Source organism: Nerophis ophidion, linkage group LG28 (genome assembly GCF_033978795.1).
Source record: "Nerophis ophidion isolate RoL-2023_Sa linkage group LG28, RoL_Noph_v1.0, whole genome shotgun sequence".
NCBI lineage: Eukaryota > Metazoa > Chordata > Actinopteri > Syngnathiformes > Syngnathidae > Nerophis > Nerophis ophidion.
The window spans coordinates 5,349,993-5,375,964 of NC_084638.1; the positions used below are offsets into that span (position 1 = coordinate 5,349,993).

The window sequence follows — 25,972 nt, forward strand, 5'->3', positions numbered from 1 at the left end:
AAAGGGTAATACTGTCGATTATATGAAAAATTTGGTTTATATTGCACCTTTAAAATGTATTGCACTGTTTTTTGTAGCAGTTTATTTCGGTATTATTATTGCTTTGCGTCCCCTGTCATCCAAGTCATAGTTAAATACCGGAAAATATAATGGAGCAAAAACATTTTCTGTAAAATTTTTATTTTCATAACAGTTTAATACAGACATTTAACTATTAAAATAGGGATGATCAAATATATTATACATTAAAAAGAAATGTATTTTAATAACAGTATAATGCAGACATTTCACAATTAAAATAATCAAACATTTTATACCCAACAGGAAGTTGTAAGTGGAGCCAAAAGTCTTCATGGACTTCTCCGTCCAGTTCAAAAACAAAGCAGCCTTGTTGTTATCCCATAATAACTATTATGTATTGTGAGTATGCTCACGATGAATCACTTTATACCCCCAGCGATAAATAACACAATATAATTACAAAGTAACAAGCATATTATTGTAATGGCTACCATGTGATGTATTTTATTTTTTTAAATCTCTTCTTCGGGATGATCTCGCCACTGTAGAGGAGGCCTAAAACATACCAGTAAATTCCTTGTTCTGCGTGCTGGGTAAGGTTAAAATAGCAAAAGCATACAAAAAACTTAAACGCCTACTGAAACCTACCACTACTGACCACGCAGTCTGATAGTTTATATATCAATGATGAAATATTAACATTGCAACACATGCCAATACGGCCTTTTTAGTTTACTAAATTGCAATTTTAAATTTCCCAGCGAAGTATCCTGTTGAAAACGTCGCAGAATGATGACGCGTGCGCGTGACGTCACCGGTTGTAGCGGACACGTTCTTCCAGCACTGCTCACGGCTAAAAGTAGTCTACTTTAATCGCATAATTCCACAGTATTCTGGACATCTGTGTTGCTGAATCTTTTGCAATTTGTTCAATGAATAATGGAGACGTCAAAGAAAGATGTAGGTGGGAAGCGGTGTATTGCAGCTGCCTTTAGCAACACAAACACAGCCGGTGTTTCCTTGTTTACATTCCCGAAGGTGAAGCTTTACTATGGAACAGAGCGGTCAAGCGAACATAGTTCTCTACCACAAATTGTGGTAATATGTTGGCTCTTACCGTAGACATGAGCGGAGCTCGCGTCCTCCTGCAGCTGCGGACTCTCTTACCTCCTTCCACCGGAGACACTGGCGGTCAACACACCTGTGGCCACACCCCTCCGACTTTCAGGTACCATATAATCTCACTAAAACACTAATAACACAGTAAGCAGATAAGGGATTTTCCAGAATTATCCTAGTAAATGTGTCTAAAAACATCTGAATCGCTCCCACTGCCTTTATTATTTTTTTCTTTCTAGTCCTTCACTCTCACTTTCCTCATCCACAAATTTTCATCCTCGCTCAAATTAATGGGGAAATCGTCGCTTTCTCGGTTCGAATCGCTCTCGCTGCTGGTGGCCATGATTGTAAACAATGTGAGGATGTGAGGAGCTCCACAACTTGTGACGTCACGCGCACATCGTCTGCTACTTCCGGTACAGGCAAGGCTTTTTTATTAGCGACCAAAAGTTGCGAACTTAATCGTCGATGTTCTCTACTAAATCCTTTCAGCAAAAATATGGCAATATCGCAAAATGATCAAATATGACACATAGAATGGACCTGCTATCCCCGTTTAAATAACAAAATCGATAGAAACATATGGAAAGTTATATACTGAAGCACTAAGTAAATTTAATGTACTAATCAGGGCCACGCTTTGCTAAATTGAGGCCCTCGGCAGAATTTTCATCTGACCAATAATACTTTATTTTAATTGTCAAGTCACAACTATTATCACAAACAGTCTTTTGAAAACAGAAAACACAAAGGCAACAACAAACTTGGATGTTGGGCAGATGCTTCAGTATTTGGGTCGTTTCACGTCCACCCTGAGGGACAAAAAAAGGGGTGGAGTTTAAGTACGAGTCTTAACGAGGTCAAAGCGCTGAGGATAACTCACCCGTCGGCCTCCATCTTCTTCCTCTTCTCAATGATCTGAAAGAGAAGACGCATGGGATGACATCACGGTGACGTCGCTAAAAGATGCCCGCGACAGGGCGGAGTCTCACCGCGCTGATCTTCTTCCACTGGCGGTCAAGCTCCGCCTTCTCGTTGCTCTCCTTGAAGCGGCGAGTCTTGCGGCCTTCTGACATTTTGATGCCGTACTGGAACGCCGCCCTGTGGAAACCAAACGCCATCAGCCTGCCGTTGGCTGCTGGGCGTGGAAAAAGTTGACGGGTTTCTACGTACTTGGGCAGCGCTTCCTTGTTGTTCATGTAGTCGGAATATTCTTCCTGGGTGTCAAAGTCCCAACGACCCAGCGGCCCTTTTTTGTTGCCCTGAAATGCCACACAATTTCATGAATTATTTTATTTTTAGTTTTGATGCCTTCAGTGACAATCTACGAGTAATGAAAATAAAGTTGAATGAGGAGTGTCCAAACTTTTGGCCTGTATTATACTTCACACAAAAGTCATCCTTTTTCTCAAATTTTTGGCCCAAAGCTAATGAAAATTTTGACAACATAAGGCTAATAAGTTATTTTCGTCGTTCTGTGTATTTTTTTTTTATGTTTATTAAGCTGGAGAGAGCTTGTCAGACAACCTGCTGGTCACTAAACACAGCAGTAATATATACAGTGGACTGCATACGGCCCCAAAATTGCCCCAAAATTATATTATCACTAAATGTAAGCATGTTTTATTGTAAATTTATGAGCTGAACTACATACAGAACAGGTCAAACGTTTGGACACACCTTCTCATTTCAATACGTTTTTTTTATTTTCATGTCTATTTACCCTGTAGATTGTCACTGAAGGCATCAAAACTAGTGAAGTGAAAACCATTTCAGGTGACTACCTCTTCAAGCTCCTTGTGAGAATGCCAAGAGTGTGCAAAAAAGGTAGTCAGAAAAATGGGTGGCTATTTTGAAGAAACTAGAATATAAAACATGTTTTCATTTATTTCACCATTTTTTATGTTAAGTACATAACTCCACATGTGTACATTTATAGTTTTGATGCCTTCAGTGATAATCTACAATGTAAATAGTCATGAAAATAAAGTTGAATGAGGAGGAGTGTCCAAACTTTTGGCCTGTACTGTACTTCACACAAAAGTCATCCTTTGTCCGTAACTTTTGGCCCAAAGCTAATGAGGATTTTGACAAAAGTTATTTTCGTAATTTTTTGTATTTTTTTTTCATGTATATGACGCCGAAGAAAGCGTGTTAGACAGCCTGCTGGTCACTAAAACACAGCAGGAATATATATATATATATATATATATATATATATATATATATATATATATATATAGAGTGGAATGCATCAAATACGGCCCCAAAATCATATTTTGACTAAATGTACCGTATTTTTCGGTTTATAAGTCGCTCCGGAGTATAAGTCGCACCGGACGAAAATGCATAATAAAGAAGGATAATACATATAAGTCGCATTTTTAGGGGAAATTTATTTGATAAAACCCAACACCAAGAACAGACACTTGAAAGGCAATTTAAAATAAATAAAGAATAGTGAACAACAGGCTGAATAAGTGTACGTTATATGAGGCATAAATAACCAACTGAGAACGTGCCTGGTATGTTAACGCAACATATTATAGTAAGAGTCATTCAAATAACTAAAATATAAAACATGCTATACGTTTACCAAACAATCTGTCACTCCTAATCGATAAATCCAATGAAATCTTCTTCCTCAGTTTCGCTTCTAAACAACTCTGCCGACTCCAAAAATAGACAATGCGCTGCTTACTCTATCGGTAAGTCTATTCTCTTACGTGAATGAGATAAATAATATTCTTTGATATTTTACGGTTGTGTGTTAGTAATTTCACACATAGGTCACTCCTGAGTTTTAGTGGCACCCCCGGCCAAACTAGGAAAAAAACTGCGACTCATAGTCCGAAAAATACGGTATTGTAAATTTATGAGCTCGAGTACAGTACAGGCCAAAAGTTTGGACACATCTTCTCATTTCAATGCATTTTTTTTTTATTTTCCTAACTTTTACCTTGTAGATTGTCACTGAAAGCATCAAAATTTGACACCTGTGAAGTGAAAACCGTTTCAGGTGACTACCTTTTCAAGCTCATGGACAGAATGCCAAGAGTGTGAAAAGCAGTATTGAAAGCAATGGGTGGCTATTTTGAAGATACTAGGATATAAAACGTGTTTTTTTTTTATTTCACCTTTTTTTTTGTTAAGTTCATAACCCCACATGTGTTCATTCATTGTTTTGATGCTTTCAGTGACAATCTACAATGTATATAGTCAGGAAAATAAAGGAAACTCATTGAATGAGAAGGAGTATCCAAACCTTTTGGCCTGTACTGTACTTCACACAAAAGTCATCCTTTGTCTGTAATTTTTGTCCCAAAGCTAATGAAGATTTGGACAAAATGGGTAATAAGTTATTTTCGTCATTCTTTGTATTTTTTTTTTTATGTTTATGACGCCGGAGAGAGCGTGTTAGACAGTCTGTTGGTCACTAAACACAGCAGGAATATATATATAGTGGAATGCATCAAGTACGGCCCCGAAATCATATTTTGACTAAATGTAAGCATGTTTTATTGTAAATGGATGAGCTGGAGTACAGTACATGCCAGAATTTTGGACACACCTTCTCATTTCTATACGTTTTTTTTATTTTCAAAACTATTTACATTGTAGATTGTCACTGAAGGCATCAAAACTATGACACCTGTGAAGTGAAAACCCTTTCAGGTGACTACCTCTTGAAGCCCATCCAGAGAATGCCTAGAGTGTGCAAAGCAGTCATCACAGCAATGGGTGTCTATTTTGAAGAAACTAGAATATAAAACATGTTTTTATTTATTTCACCTTTTTTTTGTTAAGTTCATAACTCCACATGTGCTCCTTCATAGTTTTGATGCCTTCAGTGACAATCTACAATGTAAACAGTCATGAAAATAAAGTTGAATGAGGAGGAGTGTCCAAACTTTTGGCCTGTACTGTACTTCACACAAAAGTCATCCTTTTCCCGTCATTTTTGGCCTAAAGCTAATGAAGATTTTGACAACATAAGGGTAATAAGTTATTTTCGTCGTTCTGTGTATTTTTTTAAAATGTTTATTACACCGGAGAGAGCGAGTTAGGCCGCAAAATCACCCCAAAATTATATTCCGACTAAATGTAAGCATGTTTTATTGTGTACTTATAAGATGGAGTATATTGTAGTGGAATTTCTGACCTTTTGGACCATATTTGGTGTCTGTCGTAGTCCGAAAAGAAAGTCCATCAAAAAGCCTTAAGAGTGTCTGCTCGTTTCTTTTTCTCTATTCTGAACCACTGGAAGAGCATATGTAGGTTAAAGTTGAATTTGTGGTCGGTCTGACCATTGTACAAAATGTTTTGATGGTCTATTATGACTAAGGGATTCAAGGATGTTGCAGAACAAACAGGTCCAAAACAACGGGACCTTGACACATGAGGGAAACATATAAAAGGCCAGTAGACCAATATTATGTGTGATTCGCATTAATATTGATTCATCAAACGCCTCCGGAGGACGTTATCTGTCTGCATGGGCAATTCAATCCAACTTTGTACTTTTTGATTATGGCTAAATAAAACTTTTTACTAAATTCACTTAGTTTGCGGTTTAAGCTTCGGACCCTCCACCACATAAGATAGAACTATAATTACACTTATTTGGGTGTATTTCATCAGGAAAACAACAACTCAATTACATGCTTTTGGCCACAGCTGCACACATCCTTGGCCTCAAACATGTCGCCTCTACTCTCTTTATACACATCGTATGTTACACTTACCTGGTCCATCTTACTGTAATCAACTTCTTCATCGCTGTCCACTGCCAGGTCATCCATACTACATATTACCACATACACACACAGCGTTCAAGTACAAGTCAATGTGGGCGTTTGTGTGTGTGTGTGTGTGTGTGTGTGTGTGTTTCTTACGTAGCAGGGTAACATTCAGCGTAGGAGTTTGATCCTCCGAAGAAATCTCCCAAATGTTCTTTAGCATCTCTCCTCTGAGGCAAGGAAGTGACAGATGTTAAGGACTCGAACACACACCTGCATACACACACACACACACACACACACACACAATAGTAGCAAAGAAGGATATGGATCCTGGCCCTGCCATTGGCTGCCTGCTGCTCCAGCAAACTTTTCATTGATCAACTTGATCTGATCTCCGACTGATCCTGGACCTGTCACACACACACACACACACACATACACACACACACACACACGTCATCTACTGAAAGCTAAAAGTTGATATTTGTGTTACTTACCTGACTCCACCTCCATTGCCTAAACACAAACACACAACAGAGACTTTACACACTGTTTTAGGTCAAACAGCATTGTGTGTGTGTGTGTGTGTGTGTGTGTGTGTGTGTGTGTGTGTGTGTGTGTGTGTGTGTGTAACCTGGTTTTGGTCTCCATGAGCTTTGTCAAAGTAGGTGTGTCTGCGGTTCTTTTCCTCATCTCTGTCCCGCTCTTTCTCTTTCTCTCTCTCCCTCTCTCGCTCCCGCTCTCTGTGTCTCTCTTTGTCTTTTGGAGGTCTGGACAAGGACGCCGAGGATGCCACATAGTCACCGATGTCATCAAAGATGCTGGAACACACGAACACACACACACACACACACACACACACACACACAATATGACAACACCAGCTACCGTAAGCTGTCAAAAGTGTGTTTCTTCACTGACCTGAGATCAGCCTCTGGAGCTTTTTTATCATCTCCTTTACCTGAAACACAATCCATTGTTACATAAATATTTATGCTGTTGTCATAGACATATTTTGCTACATAAACATTCATGCTGTCATAATTTAAATATTGTTTTAAATAAATATTCGTGCTACCATCATCGGCAAAATTTGTTCCATAAACATTCATGCTGTCATCATCAACATATTTTGTTGCATTAACATTCACGATGTAATCATTGACATTTTGTTACATAAACATTCATGCTGTCATCACCGACATCTTTTGTTACATTAATGTTCATGCTGTCATTGCCATATTTTGTTACATAAACATTCATAATCCTGATGCTGTCCTCATTGAAATATTTTGTTACATAATTAAAATATTGTTTTACATAAATATTCATGCTATCATCATCAACATATTTTGTTGCATAAACATTCACATTGTAATCATTGACATTTTGTTACATAAACATTTATGCTGTCATCACAGACATTTTGTTACATAAACATTAATCCTGTCATTGACATACTTTGTTACATTAACATTCATGCTGTCATCACCGCCATATTTTGTTACATTAACGTTCATGCTGTCATTGCCATATTTTGTTACATAAACATTCATAATTCTGATGCTGTCCTCACTGAAATATTTTGTTACATAATTAAAAAATTGTTTTACATAAATATTCATGCTATCATCATCAACATATTTTGTCGCATAAACATGCACGATGTAATCATTGACATTTTGTTACATAAACATTCATGCTGTCATCACCGACATCTTTTGTTACATTAATGTTCATGCTGTCATTGCCATATTTTGTTACATAAACATTCATAATACTGATGCTGTCCTCATTGAAATATTTTGTTACATAATTAAAATATTGTTTTACATAAATATTCATGCTATCATCATCAACATATTTTGTTGCATAAACATTCACATTGTAATCATTGACATTTTGTTACATAAACATTTATGCTGTCATCACAGACATTTTGTTACATAAACATTAATCCTGTCATTGACATACTTTGTTACATTAACATTCATGCTGTCATCACCGACATATTTTGTTACATTAACGTTCATGCTGTCATTGCCATATTTTGTTACATAAACATTCATAATTCTGATGCTGTCCTCACTGAAATATTTTGTTACATAATTAAAAAATTGTTTCACATAAATATTCATGCTATCATCATCAACATATTTTGTTGCATTAACATTCACGATGTAATCATTGACATTTTGTTACATAAACATTCATGCTGTCATCACCGACATCTTTTGTTACATTAATGTTCATGCTGTCATTGCCATATTTTGTTACATAAACATTCATAATACTGATGCTGTCCTCATTGAAATATTTTGTTACATAATTAAAATATTGTTTTACATAAATATTCATGCTATCATCATCAACATATTTTGTTGCATAAACATTCACATTGTAATCATTGACATTTTGTTACATAAACATTTATGCTGTCATCACAGACATTTTGTTACATAAACATTAATCCTGTCATTGACATACTTTGTTACATTAACATTCATGCTGTCATCACCGACATATTTTGTTACATTAACGTTCATGCTGTCATTGCCATATTTTGTTACATAAACATTCATAATTCTGATGCTGTCCTCACTGAAATATTTTGTTACATAATTAAAAAATTGTTTCACATAAATATTCATGCTATCATCATCAACATATTTTGTTGCATTAACATTCACGATGTAATCATTGACATTTTGTTACATAAACATTCATGCTGTCATCACCGACATCTTTTGTTACATTAATGTTCATGCTGTCATTGCCATATTTTGTTACATAAACATTCATAATACTGATGCTGTCCTCATTGAAATATTTTGTTACATAATTAAAATATTGTTTTACATAAATATTCATGCTATCATCATCAACATATTTTGTTGCATAAACATTCACATTGTAATCATTGACATTTTGTTACATAAACATTTATGCTGTCATCACAGACATTTTGTTACATAAACATTAATCCTGTCATTGACATACTTTGTTACATTAACATTCATGCTGTCATCACCGACATATTTTGTTACATTAACGTTCATGCTGTCATTGCCATATTTTGTTACATAAACATTCATAATTCTGATGCTGTCCTCACTGAAATATTTTGTTACATAATTAAAAAATTGTTTTACATAAATATTCATGCTATCATCATCAACATATTTTGTCGCATAAACATGCACGATGTAATCATTGACATTTTGTTACATAAAAATTCATGCTGTCATCACCAAAATATTTTTTACATAAACATTAATGCTGTCATTCCCATACTTTGTTACATAAACATTCATGCTGTCATCACCGACATCTTTTGTTACATTAACGTTCATGCTGTCATTGCCATATTTTGTTACATAAACATTCATAGTTCTGATGCTGTCCTCACTGAAATGTTTTGTGACATAAACATTCAGGTTGTAATAATTAAAACATTGTTTTACATAAATATTCATGCTATCAACATAATTTGTTGCATAAACATTCACGCTGTAATCATTGACATTTTGTTACATAAACATTTATGCTGTAATCATAGACATATTTTGTTGGTCAAAATGTTACATATATTATGTTTTACGAATCATCTTCAAGTCGCTTTCTGACAGTCGCTTCAAGATGCACTTTTTTCAGGGTTATTTACGTGGCTCACCTTCGGCAGTGAGAGTGGAAGAAATGTCAAAAGATGGAGCTAACTGTTTTAATGACATTCAGACTTTACTTCAATCAATAACTGAGCAGCGTCTCCTTATTCGGAAACAAAAACGTGAAAAAACGTTGGACCGGAACTCTAATAACTTAAGTTCCTTGGGTGAATAATGTAAAACCCTTTCCACCCGTATGTTTTTAGCGCTTTCAAGTAAGAACTTTACACTACTTTATAATATAAATGGCAATAGCGGAAGAAGAATGTCCCAAAACAACAAGATGGAGAAAAAGAAGAAGCTTATCGACTACGGCTTCGACACGGACTACAAAGGCGAATGCGTGCAATTTTTCAGGACTTATGCAGATCCCAAATACAGATCAGCAGGTAGCAGAAGGTAAGAACAGTTGCTTTTGCATAATATTGCGAAACAAAACGCCAGATAATATGTCTTACCTTATACACACACCATAATAATACTCGTATGTTGAAGCATGGTACAATCCATCAAGCAGTGCGGGTTCATACCTTACCAAAGTCGTACTAAAACATTTTGATGGATTTTTGAGCGCCGTGTGTAATGTTCCATATTTTTAATGGAACATATAAAATGTTGGTGTTGTTTACTTGAGTCATATTGCTGTCTACACAATTCTCTTATATGAGATCTGTAGGTTGTGAGTTCAAACCCTGCCGCGTCATGCCAAAGACTATAAAAATGGGACCCATAACTTCCCTGCTTGGCACTCAGCATCAAGAGTTGGAATTGGGGGTTACATCACCAAAAATGATTCCCGGGCGCGGCCACCGCTGCTGCTCAATGCTCCCCTCACCTCCCAGGGGGTGATCAAGGGTGATGGGTCAAATGCAGAGAATAATTTCACCACACCTCGTGTGTGTGACAATCATTGGTACTTTAACTTTAACTTAACTTATGTTTGACTGCCATTTCCCGGTCACACTTATTTCATTCATCCATCCATTCATTTTCTACCGCTTGTCCCTTTTGGGGTCGCTGGAAACTATCTCAGCTGCATTTGGGCGGAAGGCGGTGTATACCCTGGACAAGTCGACACCTCATCGCAGGGCCAACACAGATAGACAACATTCACACACTCAAAGAAAATGACTCATTGAATGAACTCTATTAAAATGAGGGCAAAATTTCCATCAAATTGACTTCGATTTGATGTATTTTGCAGCATATATTGATATCAATTTATCGCCGCGGCCTTTTAAAAAAAAAGTTTTTTCTTTCAATTTATTTGTCATTAATTATGTGTCTATCATAATATATATTTTGGTTTTATGGCCAAGCACTATGTGGATTTTTTCAGAGTATTTTTACTTTTTTGAACTGATTTTGATTTTGTTTATTTTGCGATATATATTCATAACATTTTATTGTCCAGCCTTACGGGGATTTTTTAAGAATGTTTGTCTTTTTTATTGAGATTATGTAACAAATAAAATTGCTTCCAGGTCGGTAAGTACAACCGGAATTATTCCGTATATTAGGAGCACTGTCGAATTTTGAGGAAAAAAAAAAAAAAGATTTTAAGTTCGCTTCACTGTATCTTGGTACTTGACACCTGCTAACTGTTGAATCATGGTTTTTGTTACCTGACACTATCTAGCTAGCGTGCTAACTCAGTTTGGCTCTCCATCATTCTGGGGTTTCTCACACATTCATTTATTTGTGGCGGCCCGCCACGAAAGAATTACGGCCGCCACAAATAAAAATCTAAAAATAAAAAAATAAAATAAAAACTTATTATTTTATTTTTTGGGGGCTTTTGACTCGCTCGACCGCTCATAAAAGCAATGGGACTCTGTCTGTGAATAGAGCTTGTAGTTACATATTATATAAATATGTAAATATTATATAAATATGTAAATAAAAATGTACATAAAGTGTTGTAATTATATTCCAACTCCGCGTTTTTCTTGGTCATCGCCGCCGCCGCATATACCCGACCACCCCCACCCCCACCCCCACCCCCCGACCACACCACCACAAACAGATGCCTGACCTGTGGGAAACACTGTATTCACACGCCGAAATCGCATTTATTCACTTACGTGGCGACAAAATGTGGTTTACCTTTGTCCTTCTTCTTGATCTTCTTGTGACGAGTGCCTTGGCGGAGGTAAGACAAAATCTGAGTCAGCTTGGAGATAACGATGTCGTTGGTGGTCAGGGTGGTCTGAGCCTGGAACACAGCAACACGCACAGGCACTTAATGACCGCACAAAGGACGGGCATGAGCGTAGTCGGGTACCTCCATGCTGGGACAGTCGGCCTTGCTGCGGATGAGCGTGGTGGGAATGTCGGTGTCGGTGAACTCGTCGTCCAGGTCCACCACGTACGCCATGCGGCCCGGCAGGAAGAGCTCGTTCCTGTCCATCTGACCGGAGCGGAACACCGTGCGGTAGATACTCCGACCTGAGCACAGCAGCACGACTCGGCGCTTTGAGCAAAGCACCTTTAGGACTCATCAGTGTGAAAACCTTTCACTGACCGATACGGGTCTTAAACTCAATCTTCTCCTCGGGTTCGACATCTTTCCTGCAAAACACACACAAAGTGGGACTGAAGAAGGTGCCTTCATGAACTAAAATCAGAATCAGACATACTTTATTAATCCCCGAGGGGAAATTACAATTTTCAGCACAATCCCATTCAAGATCAGACAAACATTACAGGGAGACAGAACAGGATCGCTGACGGGTCTGCCAACTTCCGGCGCCCCTTACAAAAAAGGTGAGATTCAGGTAAACAAGTGGGGGGTGGGGTACGGGATGGGAGAAAAAAATAAAAAATAAAAATTAAATTACATTTTAAAAATGGTCTAAGCCTGGGCCCCTGGAGAGGGGGTCAAGACTGAGGCCAAGGGGAAAAAAAAGAATAACAAATGTAAAAATATATAAAAATAAAAATAATAAAATAAAATAAATAGTTCTTCTCTTGGATCTTCCTTTTACTAACTACAATATATTTACAGTACTGGCCGAAAGTTTGGACACACCCTCTCATTCAATGTGTTTTCTTTATTTTCATGACTAGATTGTCACTGAAAGCTTCAAAACTATGAATGAACACGTGGAGTTATGTACTTTACAAAAAAATTACAATTAAACATGCTTACATTAGTCGAAATATAATTTTGCCACTATATCAGGGGTCGGCAACCCAAAATGGTGAAAAAGCCATATTGGACCAAAAATACAAAAAAAAAAATCGGCCTGGAGCCGCAAAAAAATCAAAGCCTTATATAAGTCTTATAATGAAGGCAACACATGATTTAATTGTCTATATTAGCTATAATAGCCTACTATCAAAGGCTGACGCAAATCTCTATTGACAGAAATGTTGTATTTTTTCTTTTATGGTACACATTTTTGCAACATTGGAAAACATTAGTAAAACGGAGGTTTCTCAGAGGGTGAGATAACTTGCAGTCATGGATTGACCAAATATGTCCGATTAGCACTCCAGCAAATCAATGAAGTCAAAAATGCTCACTTTTGTGCATTCCCGCACAGCATAAAACGGTTGGTGGACAAAATGAGACAAAGAAGGAGTGGCATAAAACTTTAAAAAAACTTTTCTGTGGCAGCATCGTCTTTTTTTTTTTGTCATGAAAAAGGGAGGTTTTTGTGGTTGGTGCACTAATTGTAAGTGTATATTGTGTTTTTTATGTTGATTTAATAAAAAATAAAAAAAATATTTTTTTTTAAATAAAAATTAATACAAAAATCTTCTGCGGCCCGGTACCAATCGGGTGGTTGGGGACCACTGCGCTAGAGAATGAAGACAGTCTGTTTTCACGTCCGCTTTCCCACAATATATAAACAGCGTGTCTGCCCAATGACGTTATAAATGTAGAATGATCGAGGGCGAGTTCTTGGTTTCTTTATGTGGGTTTATGGTTAGGCAGTTTCATTAACATCCTCCCAGCGCGGTAACAACACACAACAACAGCAGTCACGTTTTCGTCTATCGTAAAGCAGTTTGTCTGCCGTAAACAGCAATGTTGTGACACTCTTAAACAGAACAATACTGCCATCTACTGTACATGCACCACGACACCTTCAGGCAACTTTAACCATTTACTAATGTCCTCTTTCATTCACATCCCATCTCCCCGGATTGTAAATAATCGAATGTATTTCTAATGTATATACTTGTTCTTATGCTATCTAAACTCACTATGTTCTCTGCTGGCTGTACATATCCTACTAAGTAAGACCTACACTGTTTCAATGTCAATTTCTCTGTTGATGCAATTGTTGATGACTGAAGTACTGATATTAACCAAAGCTCCTCATCTTTGTAAATAATGTAAATAATTCAATGTACATACTATGATGGTTAACTTGTCTGATGACTGTATTATTCTGATAGTATATATTTGTACCATGAATTGATTAACATGGAACCCGACTTAAACAAGTTGATCAACTTATTGGGGTGTTACCATTTAGTGGTCAATTGTACGGAATATGTACTGAACTGTGCAATCTACTAATAAAAGAATCAATCAATCAATCAATCATGCATATGTGACAATAACATCTACGGCTTTTGAGGAGTGCAATGCACAAGAGCGCACACAACAGCTGTAAATATACTCATCCCCTCTTAACCACGCCCCCCTCCCCCACCTCCCGAAATCGGATGTCTCAAGGTTGGAAAGTATGTTTCCACATCAACACTGTATGAAAAAAATAGTCAACAAGAGAAGGAGATAACGTCTGCAGGAACCTACCACATAGTGAAGGACATACACTATTTGATTGCCCATCATGCAGCTCATTTTTAAATTGACAGTTATTGAAATATCTTGTGTGACATCATGCACAAAAGTGCACTTTATTTGTTTTAATCTATTGTACTGGCGTTCTGTACAAAAAGTGCACTTTCATTTAGTGTTGTTTAGATATGTCATCTTAGTGACATCATGCACAAAAGTGCACTTATAGCTTGTTTTAAAATGTTTCTGAAAATCTTGCACTTTCTGTTTGTTTTGAAATGACATGAATGTTTGTGCCACTGCTTAATAACGGTTTTGGTCATTTGACTTAGTTGTGATTTCCCTCTCTGCATGAAAGTTTAAAATGAGCACATATAAATTTAGTATGAACAAGAATGTTTTAAAGTACACACATAGAATCATCATATTGCTGTGATTATATGCATCAAGTGTTCATTCAAGGCTAAGGCAAAATATCGAAATACACATCGTGTATCGCGACATGGCCTAAAAATATAGAAAAAAAAAAATAAAAAAGGCCATATCGCCCAGCCCTACTTCACAGGTGTGCTTGATTAATTAATTGCCATGATATTTTTTCAATGAATGGAAATGTGTGCAGAACCGGAACATAAAAATAAAGGAACTGGTCGGTGCTCGCTGAAGTCAGCCACATTTTACAAGTGTCTGCATTACTTTATATACAATAAATAAATAATCCATTATTGACGTTTACTAATCGATTTTACAATCACCCATTGCCTAATAGCCATGCGTTTAAATGTCGAATATATACCCCACCCCTACGTAACTGCATAGGCACTACAAATCATATTGTTTGAGCTCTGCTACTGACCAAGCAAATACACATTTTATATTTTCACTCAGATTTCATCACATTCAAACACAAAAATGAAGTTTTGCTGGTCAAATACACTTTGACACATTCCTCTTAAAATGCTGCTTTTAACCAAATGTATGCAATAATTCTGTTTGTCATGTAATAAAGAGAAAGAGCTCCTACTTGGCCTCCTTCTGGACTTTCTCCATCATGTCTTCTTCTTCCTTCTCTTTGCTGCATATTTCTGCTCTCACCTGATAAACACACCCACAAAAACATCACCTGAGTGTTCCTGGGCATTCTTGAGTGTGTGTGTGTGTTCTTTTATTTCTACCCTTCTTGAGACATCAACAAGGAAAAGTAACTTCCATATGAGGACCGGCGAACAAGTTAGGACATAAATTATGGTCCCAATACAGAAAACCATCGTATCTAAAAGAGAATGTCTCATTTGCACCCCTAGTGGTGGATTTTTCACATTGACTGTGTGTCGGTTTTAAAAGTGCTCCCCCTCTGGTCAACATATGAAATAACAAGTGTGTAAAAAATTTGAAGTGCTCCCCCTCTGGCCAATGTATGTAACAAGTGTGTGTAAGAAAAATAAATGTGCCATCTTTGGCCCAAAAAATGTAAAAAATAAAAAAAATATGCATGGAAACATACTGTAATATTAAAGTAAATAATGAAGATTAAAAAACAATTACAAACAAAAAAATGTTTACTAAAAGCTTACCTTTTTTATATTTGCGTAGTATGTATATATTATTAAGGTAACACTTTAGTATGGGGAACATATTCACCATTTATTACTTGCTTATTAACATGCAAATTAGTAACATAAGTGCTCCATCTCTAGCCAACATATGTAATAACAAGTGTGTGTAAGAAAAATAAATGCGCCCTCTTTGGCCATAAAAAATAAAAATAAAAATAAAATATGCATGGAGACATACTGTAATATTAAAATAAATAATGAAGATTAAAAAACAGTTACAAACAAAACAAAATGTTTACTAAAAACTTACCTTTCTTATATTTGCGTAGTATTTATATATTATTAAGGTAACACTTTAGAATGGGGAACATATTCACCATTTATTACTTGCTTATTAACATGCAAATTAGTAACATAAGTGCTCCACCTATGGTCAACATATGAAATAACTGTGTGTAAAAATTTGAAGTGCTACCCCTCTGGCCAACATATGTGTTAAGTGTGTAAGAAAAATAAATGCTCCCTCTTTGGCCAAAATTAATTTGAAAAAATAAAATAAATATGTATATAGAGACATACTGTAATAACAAAGTAAATAATGAAAATTAAAAAACAATTACAAACAAAAAGAAAATGTTTACTAAAAGCTTACCTTTTGTATATTTGCATAGTATGTATATATTATTATGGTAAGACATTAGTATGGGGAACATATTCACCATTTATTACTTGCTTATCAACAAGCAAATTAGTAACATAAGTGCTCCACCTCTGGTCAACATATGAAATAACAAGTGTGTATAAAATTTTGAAGTGCTCCCCTTCTGGTCAACATATGTAATAACAAATGTGTGTAAGAAAAATAAATGCGCCCTCTTTGGCAAAAATTAATTTAAAAAAATAAAATAAATATGTATGTACAGACAAACTGTAAAAAAGTAAATAATGAAGATTAAAAAACTATTACAAACAAAAAAAACGTTTACTAAAAGCTTACCTTTTTTATATTTGCATAGTATGTATATATTATTAAGGTAACACTTTAGTATGGGGAACATATTCAACATTTATTACTTGCTTATTAACATGCAAAATAGTAACATAAGTGCTCCACCTCTGGTCAACATATGAAATAAGAAGTGTGTGTAAAAATTTGAAGGGCTCCCCCTCTGGCCAACATATGAAATAACAAGTGTGTGTAAGAAAAATAAATGCACCCTCTTTGGCCCAAAAAATAAAAAAAAATATGCATGGAGACATACTGTAATAAAGTAAATAAGGAAGATAAAAAAACAATTACAAAAAAAAACGTTTACTAAAAGCTTACCTTTTTTATATTTGCGTAATATGTATGTATTATTAAGGTAACACTTAAGTATGGGGAACATATTCACCATTTATTACTTGCTTATTAACATGCAAATTAGTAACATAAGTGCTCCGCCTCTGGTCAACATATATATTAAGTGTGTGTAAAAATTTGAAGTGCTCCCCCTCTGGCCAACGTATGTAATAACAAGTGTGTGTAAGAAAAATAAATGCGCCATTTTGGCCAAAATGAATTAAAATAAATAAATAAATATGTATGTAGAGACATACTGTAATAACAAAGTAAATAATGAAGATTAAAAAAAACAATTACAAACAAAAAAAACATTTACTAAAAGCTTACCTTTTCTATATTTGCGTGGTAGGTATATATTAATAAGGTAACACTTTAGTATGAGGAATATATTCACCATTAATTACTTGGTTATTAACATACAAATTAGTAACATAAGTGCTCTACCTCTGGTCAACATATGAAATAACAAGTGTGTGTAAAAATTTGAAGTGCTCCCCCTCTGGTCAACATATGTAATAACAAATGTGTGTAAGAAAAATAAATGCGCCCTCTTTGGCCAAAATTATTTAAAAAAAATAAAATAAATATGTATGTAGAGACATACTGTTATAACGAAATAAACAATGAAGATTAAAAAACTATTATAAACAGAAAAAACATTTACTTAAAGCTTACCTTTTTTATATTTGCGTAGTATGTATATATTATTAAGGTAACACTTTAGGATGGGTAATATATTCACCATTTATTACTTGCTTATTAACGTGCAAATTAGTAACATAAGTGTTCCACCTATGGTCAACATATGAGATAAGTGTGTGTAAAAATTTGAAGTGCTCCCCCTCTGGCCAACAGATGAAATAACAAGTGTGTGTAAAAGAAATAAATGCGCCCTCTTTGGCAAAAATTAATTTAAAAAAATGAAATAAATATGTATGTAGAGACATACTGTAATAAAGTAAATAATGAAGATTAAAAAACAATTACAAACAAAAAAAAGTTTACTAAAAGCTTACTTTTTTTATATTTGCGTAGTATGTATATATTATTAAGGTAACACTTTAGTATGGGGAACATATTCACCATTTATTACTTGCTTATTAACATGCAAATTAGTAAAAATTGGCTCTTAATTAGTTATTATTAAGTACTTATTAATGCCTTTTCTGCATGGTTTATTATACCACCCTAACCCTAACCAAATAACTCTAAATTAAGTCTTTGTTACTTAGAATATGTTCCTCTAGTGTCCAAATAACTCTCAATTAAGTCTTAGTTACTTAGAATATGTTCCCCTCGTGTCCAAATAACTGTCACTTAAGTCTTTGTTACTTAGATTATGTTCCCCTAGTGTCCAAACAACTCTCAATTAAGTCTTTGTTACTTAGAATATGTTCCCCTAGTGTCCAAATAACTTAAGTCTTTGTTACTTAGAATATGTTCCCCTAGTGTCCAAATAACTCTCAATTAAGTCTTTGTTACTTAGAATATGTTCCCCTAGTGTCCAAACAACTCTCAATTAAGTCTGTTACTTATAATATGTTCCCCTAGTGTCCAAATACCTCTTAATTAAGTCTTTGTTACTTAGAATATGTTCCCCTAGTGTCCAAATAACTCTCAATTAAGTCTTTGTTACTTAGAATATGTTCCCCGAGTGTCCAAATAACTCTCAATTAAGTCTTTGTTACTTAGAATATGTTCCTCTAGTGTCCAAATAACTCTCAATTAAGTCTTAGTTACTTAGAATATGTTCCCCTCGTGTCCAAATAACTGTCACTTAAGTCTTTGTTACTTAGAATATGTTCCCCTAGTGTCCAAACAACTCTCAATTAAGTCTTTGTTACTTAGAATATGTTCCCCTAGTGTCCAAATAACTTAAGTCTTTGTTACTTAGAATATGTTCCCCTAGTGTCCAAATAACTCTCAATTAAGTCTTTGTTACTTAGAATATGTTCCCCTAGTGTCCAAACAACTCTCAATTAAGTCTGTTACTTATAATATGTTCCCCTAGTGTCCAAATACCTCTTAATTAAGTCTTTGTTACTTAGAATATGTTCCCCTAGTGTCCAAATAACTCTCAATTAAGTCTTTGTTACTTAGAATATGTTCCCCCACTGTCCAAATAACTCTCAATTAAGTCTTTGTTACTTAGAATATGTTCCCCCACTGTCCAAATAACTCTCAATTAGGTCTTTGTTATTAGAATATGTTCCTCTAGTGTCAAAAAAACTCAATTAAGTATTTGTTACTTAGAATATGTTCCCCTACTGTCCAAATAACTCTCAATTAGGTCTTTGTTATTAGAATATGTTCCTCTAGTGTCAAAATAACTCAATTAAGTCTTTGTTCCTTAGAATATGTTCCCCTAGTGTCCAAATAACTCTCAATTAAGTCTTTGTTACTTAGAATATGTTCCCCTAGTGTCCAAATAACTGAATTAAGTCTTTGTTACTTAGAATATGTTCCCCTAGTGTCTAAATAACTCTCAATTAAGTCTTTGATACTTAAAATGTGTTCCCATAGTGTCCAAATAACTCTCAATTAAGTCTGTTACTTAGAATATGTTCCCCTAGTGTCCAAATACCTCTTAATTAAGTCTTTGTTACTTAGAATATGTTCCCCTAGTGTCCAAATAACTCAATTAAGTCTTTGTTACTTAGAATATGTTCCCCTAGTGTCCAAATAACTCTCAATTAAGTCTTTGTTACTTAGAATATGTTCCCCTAGTGTCCAAATAACTCTCAATTAAGTCTTTGTTACTTAGAATATGTTCCCCCACTGTCCAAATAACTCTCAATTAGGTCTTTGTTATTAGAATATGTTCCTCTAGTGTCAAAATAACTCAATTAAGTCTTTGTTACTTAGAATATGTTCCCCTACTGTCCAAATAACTCTCAATTAAGTCTTTGTTACTTAGAATATGTTCCCCTCGTGTCCAAATAACTGTCACTTAAGTCTTTGTTACTTAGAATATGTTCCCCTAGTGTCCAAATAACTCTCAATTAAGTCTTTGTTACTTAGAATATGTTCCTCTAATGTCCAAATAACTCTCAATTAAGTCTTTGTTACTTAGAATATGTTCCCCTAGTGTCCAAATAACTCTCAATTAAGTGTTTGTTACTTAGAATATATTCCCCTAGTGTCCAAATAACTCTGAATTAAGTCTTTGTTACTTAGAATATGTTCCCCTCGTGTCCAAATAACTCTCAATTAAGTCTTTGTTACTTAGAATATGTTCCCCTACTGTCCAAATAACTCTCAATTAGGTCTTTGTTATTAGAATATGTTCCTCTAGTGTCAAAATAACTCAATTAAGTCTTTGTTAAATAAATGATAAATGGGTTGTACTTATATAGCGCTTTTCTACCTTCAAGGTACTCAAAGCGCTTTGACACTACTTCCACATTTACCCATTCACACACACATTCACACACTGATGGAGGGAGCTGCCATGCGAGGCGCCAACCAGCACCCATCAGGAGCAAGGGTGAAGTGTCTTGCTCAGGACACAACGGACGTGACGAGGTTGGTTCTAGGTGGGATTTGAACCAGTGACCGTCGGGTTGCGCACGGCCACTCTCCCACTGCGCCACGCCGTTCCTTAGAATATGTTCCCCTAGTGTCCAAATAACTCTCAATTAAGTCTTTGTTACTTAGAATATGTTCCCCTAGTGTCCAAATAACTGAATTAAGTCTTTGTTACTTAGAATATGTTCCCCTAGTGTCTAAATAACTCTCAATTAAGTCTTTGATACTTAAAATGTGTTCCCATAGTGTCCAAATAACTCTCAATTAAGTCTTTGTTACTCAAAATATGTTCCCATAGTGTCCAAATAACTCTCAATTAAGTCTTTGTTACTTAAAATATGTTCCCATAGTGTCCAAATAACTCTCAATTAAGTCTTTGTTACTTAGAATATGTTCCTCTAATGTCCAAATAACTCTCAATTAAGTCTTTGTTACTTAGAATATGTTCCCCTAGTGTCCAAATAACTCTCAATTAAGTCTTTGTTACTTAGAATATGTTCCCCTAGTGTCCAAATAACTGAATTAAGTCTTTGTTACTTAGAATATGTTCCCCTAGTGTCCAAATAACTCAATTAAGTCTTTGTTACTTAGAATATGTTCCCCTAGTGTCCAAATAACTCTCAATTAAGTCTTTGTTACTTAGAATATGTTCCCCTAGTGTCCAAATAACTCTCAATTAAGTCTTTGTTACTTAGAATATGTTCCCCCACTGTCCAAATAACTCTCAATTAGGTCTTTGTTATTAGAATATGTTCCTCTAGTGTCAAAATAACTCAATTAAGTCTTTGTTACTTAGAATATGTTCCCCTACTGTCCAAATAACTCTCAATTAGGTCTTTGTTATTAGAATATGTTCCTCTAGTGTCAAAATAACTCAATTAAGTCTTTGTTCCTTAGAATATGTTCCCCTAGTGTCCAAATAACTGAATTAAGTCTTTGTTACTTAGAATATGTTCCCCTAGTGTCTAAATAACTCTCAATTAAGTCTTTGATACTTAAAATGTGTTCCCATAGTGTCCAAATAACTCTCAATTAAGTCTTTGTTACTTAGAATATGTTCCCCTAGTGTCCAAATAACTCTCAATTAAGTCTTTGTTACTTAGAATATGTTCCCCTAGTGTCCAAATAACTCTCAATTAAGTCTTTGTTACTTAGAATATGTTCCCCTAGTGTCAAAATAACTCAATTAAGTCTTTGTTAAATAAATGATAAATGGGTTGTACTTATATAGCGCTTTTCTACCTTCAAGGTACTCAAAGCGCTTTGACACTACTTCCACATTTACCCATTCACACACACATTCACACACTGATGGAGGGAGCTGCCATGCAAGGCGCCAACCAGGACCCATCAGGAGCAAGGGTGAAGTGTCTTGCTCAGGACACAACGGACGTGACGAGGTTGGTTCTAGGTGGGATTTGAACCAGTGACCGTCGGGTTGCGCACGGCCACTCTCCCACTGCGCCACGCCGTTCCTTAGAATATGTTCCCCTAGTGTCCAAATAACTCTCAATTAAGTCTTTGTTACTTAGAATATGTTCCCCTAGTGTCCAAATAACTGAATTAAGTCTTTGTTACTTAGAATATGTTCCCCTAGTGTCTAAATAACTCTCAATTAAGTCTTTGATACTTAAAATGTGTTCCCATAGTGTCCAAATAACTCTCAATTAAGTCTTTGTTACTCAAAATATGTTCCCATAGTGTCCAAATAACTCTCAATTAAGTCTTTGTTACTTAAAATATGTTCCCATAGTGTCCAAATAACTCTCAATTAAGTCTTTGTTACTTAAAATATGTTCCTCTAATGTCCAAATAACTCTCAATTAAGTCTTTGTTACTTAGAATATGTTCCCCATACTAAAGTGTTACCATTATTAATGTTGTAAATACAAATCTTTATATATCTAGAAAGGGTGGCTCCTAAAGAGGTAGGCATTTTTCGGAGGTCTCAAGAAGGTAAGAAATAAAATAATGCGTGCGTGTGTGTGTGTGTGTGTGTGTGTGTGTGTGTGTGTGTGTGTGTGTGTGTGTGTGTGTGTGTCTCTCACCTTCTGCAACAGGGCAAAGTCCAGACCTTTCACCAAGTGAGTATGCTCCATGTCACCTCCCAAGAACTTGGACTCCTGGATCAACTGCCGCCGTTTTTCTGCCGCCGACTTATCCCTGCGTCGCAGACATGTCATCACCTCGGTTGTATTGGCATCGTGGTCGCCATTGTTGGCATCAACTGTACTCACGCCTCGGCCGAGGGTCCGACGGCTCGGTAGTTGGCGGTGGTGTTGATCAGTTCCGTCTCTTCGTAGTCTTTGTTGACGCCGTCCCTGCGCTCTCGAGCGCGATCTCGATACTTCTCGGCCAGTTCTCTCTCTCGTTCCATTTCCTGTTGGCGTAGCTTGGCGTAGTAGCTGCCACCAACACAAGCGTCATGTCACGGTGGTGGACATCGCACACGCAGTGCACAAGCGGGAAGGAGCGACCTCACCTCTTTTTCTTCCGTCTCCTTGCCGCGGGATCTTCATCTTCATTGTAGTCCCTCGGCATGCTGGGTAAGGAAAAAATGTCATTGTTTTTGTTGTCGACCAAATATTTACAGGCGTGGCGAAGACGCACTCATGATGTCTGGACTTGGAGGGCGGGGCCGAAGAAGGCGTGGCCCGTGGGGTCATCAGCAGCTTCCTGAAGTCGTCATTTGTCAACTTTGACCTGCAGACACACATGTTAATGACAGCACGCGCACACACATACACAGCTGTGGGTTGGGGGCGGGGCCAGAGGTACGTACTGCGCGGCAGCCCGGCCGTCGTCCACATCGTGACCCTCGGGGGCCAGAGGGTTGGAATAACTCTCCGCTGGAAACAAAACATTTGATATTTAATAACAATAGCGTTGAAATAACATTTAAAGAGGAGCAGCGGCTTTAGTTTCACTTTCGATCTGCTGCCGCTCACCAGTAATCCTGCTCTAAATGCGGACTTGCGGGCACTCGAGTATTTTATTAGCCTTTTCTCCTCTGACCTCATTTGTCTTGTTGTTGTATTTTAACCTGATCTGATTATTTGTCTATTTCCTACTTTTTTATTATTGTTTGTGTTGCACTGCTTTTAACGAAACTACAGTGTCCTTGAGTGTCTAGAAAGGCGACTAGAAATAAAATGTAATATTATACAGTGGGGCAAAAAGTACTTAGTCAGCCAGCGATTGTGCAAGTTCTCCCACTTAAAATGATGACAGAGGTCTGTAATTTTCATCATAGGTACACTTCAACTGTGAGAGACAGAATGTGAAAAAAAAAATCCAGGAATTCACATTGTAGGAATTTTAAAGAATTTATTTGTAAATGATGGTGGAAAATAAGTATTTGGTCAAGCATTCAAAGTTCTCACTGATTGAAGGAGGTTTTGGCTCAAAATCTCACGATACATGGCCCCATTCATTCTTTCCTTAACACGGATCAATTGTCCTGTCCCCCTTAACAGAAAAACAGCCCCAAAGCATGATGTTTCCACCCCCATGCTTCGCAGTAGGTATGGTGTTCTTGGGATGCAACTCAGTATTCTTCTTCCTCCAAACACGACGAGTTGAGTTTATACCAAAAAGTTCTATTTTGGTTTAATCTCACCAAATGACATTCTCCCAATCTTCTGCTGTTTCATCCATGTATCCATTTTGGTATAAACTCAACTCGTGTTTGGAGGAAGAAGAATACTGAGTTGCATCCCAAGAACACCACACCTACTGTGAAGCATGGGGGTGGAAACATCATTCTTTGGTGGCTGTTTTTCTGCTAAGGGGACAGAACGATTGGACCGTGTTAAGGAAAGAATGAATGGGGCCATGTATCGTGAGATTCTGAGCCAAAACCTCCTTCCATCAGTGAGAGCTTTGAATGGTTGACCAAATACTTATTTTCCACCATCATTTACAAATAAATTCTTTAAAATTCCTAGAATGTGAATTCCTGGATTTTTTTTTCACATTCTGTCTCTCACAGTTGAAGTGTACCTATGATGAAAATTACAGACCTCTGTAATCTTTTTAAGTGGGAGAACTTGCACAATCGCTGGCTGACTAAATACTTTTTTGCCCCACTGTATATTAGTCCCGACTGGGAGAAATAAACACACCAACTAATTTAATCAGAATAAGGCCTTTTCACATGTAAATATTTTTTTAATCAAGACTTTTTGTTTACGGGTCTGAAAAGATTAAACTCCTTTGACATAACATGCACTAAAAAACTCTGCATATAGACACTTCAGATCATTTTTGAGTTTGTGGATAATGTGTGGGTACGCATTATTTTACTTTTAATGTAATTCTATTTAATATATTGAGTCAAAAAAAAAAAAATTTAAATCTGGGTCACCGCTTGTTGTTTGCCAAAGCACGATAATTTAACATTTGAAAAAGTGTTGTTCAGTAAATGTTAACTTGAAGTAAACGTATTTTGGTATTCTGTGCACAACCTATACTTTGTTTGCTGCAGAATTCACATTTGATGAGTGTGACTAGCAAAATAACTGAGAGGGGGGAAAAAAATGCATTTTCTCTCACAAAATGTCCCGGAAAAGAAGCAAAACCACCAAAAATGATTCCCGAGCGTGGCCGTCATTGCTGCTCACTGCTCCCCTCACCTCCCAGGGTGAGGCAGAGGGTAATTTCATCACACTTAGTTTATGTGCGACTATCAGTGGTACTTTAACTTTAAAACTATGGCCCTAAAACTGGGGTACGGACCTGTACCGTTGCACCTGGGGGGGGGGGGGGGGGGTTGCCCACATATACAGTCCTCTCCAAGGTTTCTCATAGTCATCATTGTCACTGTCACCGATGTACCACTGGGGTGAGTTTTCGCTTGCCCTTATGTGGGCTATACCGAGGATGTCGTTGGGCCGTCCGACTTCAATTTGAAAAAATAATCGTGATATTATTCGAGATGAGATGATTTGAAAAAAATCAATTGCGATTATAAATGATAATATATTTAATAACAATGTTAGCTAGCGCGGTTAGCTCATGCTAGCGTTAGCTCAGCCGTGGTGCGACAGCTAACAATTTCCACCCAGGCTCACGTTACTTACTGTCAGGCATCTTTGTTGTCCCACTTCCCGCGGTAACAAATTTGAAAAAAAAAAAAGTCAACTATAGCGTTTTAATGCGTATTAAAGGACGCTGTTAGCAGATCAGCGTCTGCACTGCAACTCGGTGTGCAACGAGTTGTACTGCGCATGCGTGGA

At 36.4% G+C, this 25,972-nt stretch overlaps 1 protein-coding gene across 1 annotated transcript; it reads right to left on the reverse strand.

The window, feature by feature from the left end:
* Positions 1–163: 163 nt before the first annotated feature.
* On the reverse strand, positions 164–25,972 carry ik (IK cytokine). The gene is made up of 20 exons (XM_061891390.1): positions 25,817–25,972; positions 23,518–23,584; positions 23,346–23,438; positions 23,218–23,277; positions 22,973–23,140; positions 22,784–22,898; positions 15,331–15,401; positions 12,072–12,118; positions 11,832–11,995; positions 11,654–11,762; positions 6,804–6,843; positions 6,517–6,703; positions 6,380–6,398; positions 6,208–6,292; positions 6,036–6,122; positions 5,886–5,943; positions 2,314–2,402; positions 2,133–2,241; positions 2,024–2,058; positions 164–1,952 (listed from the first exon to the last, which is right to left on the reverse strand). The coding sequence occupies exons 1-20, from the start codon at positions 25,824–25,826 to the stop codon at positions 1,925–1,927; spliced, it is 1,641 nt and encodes a 546-aa protein (XP_061747374.1). The 5' UTR covers positions 25,827–25,972; the 3' UTR covers positions 164–1,924.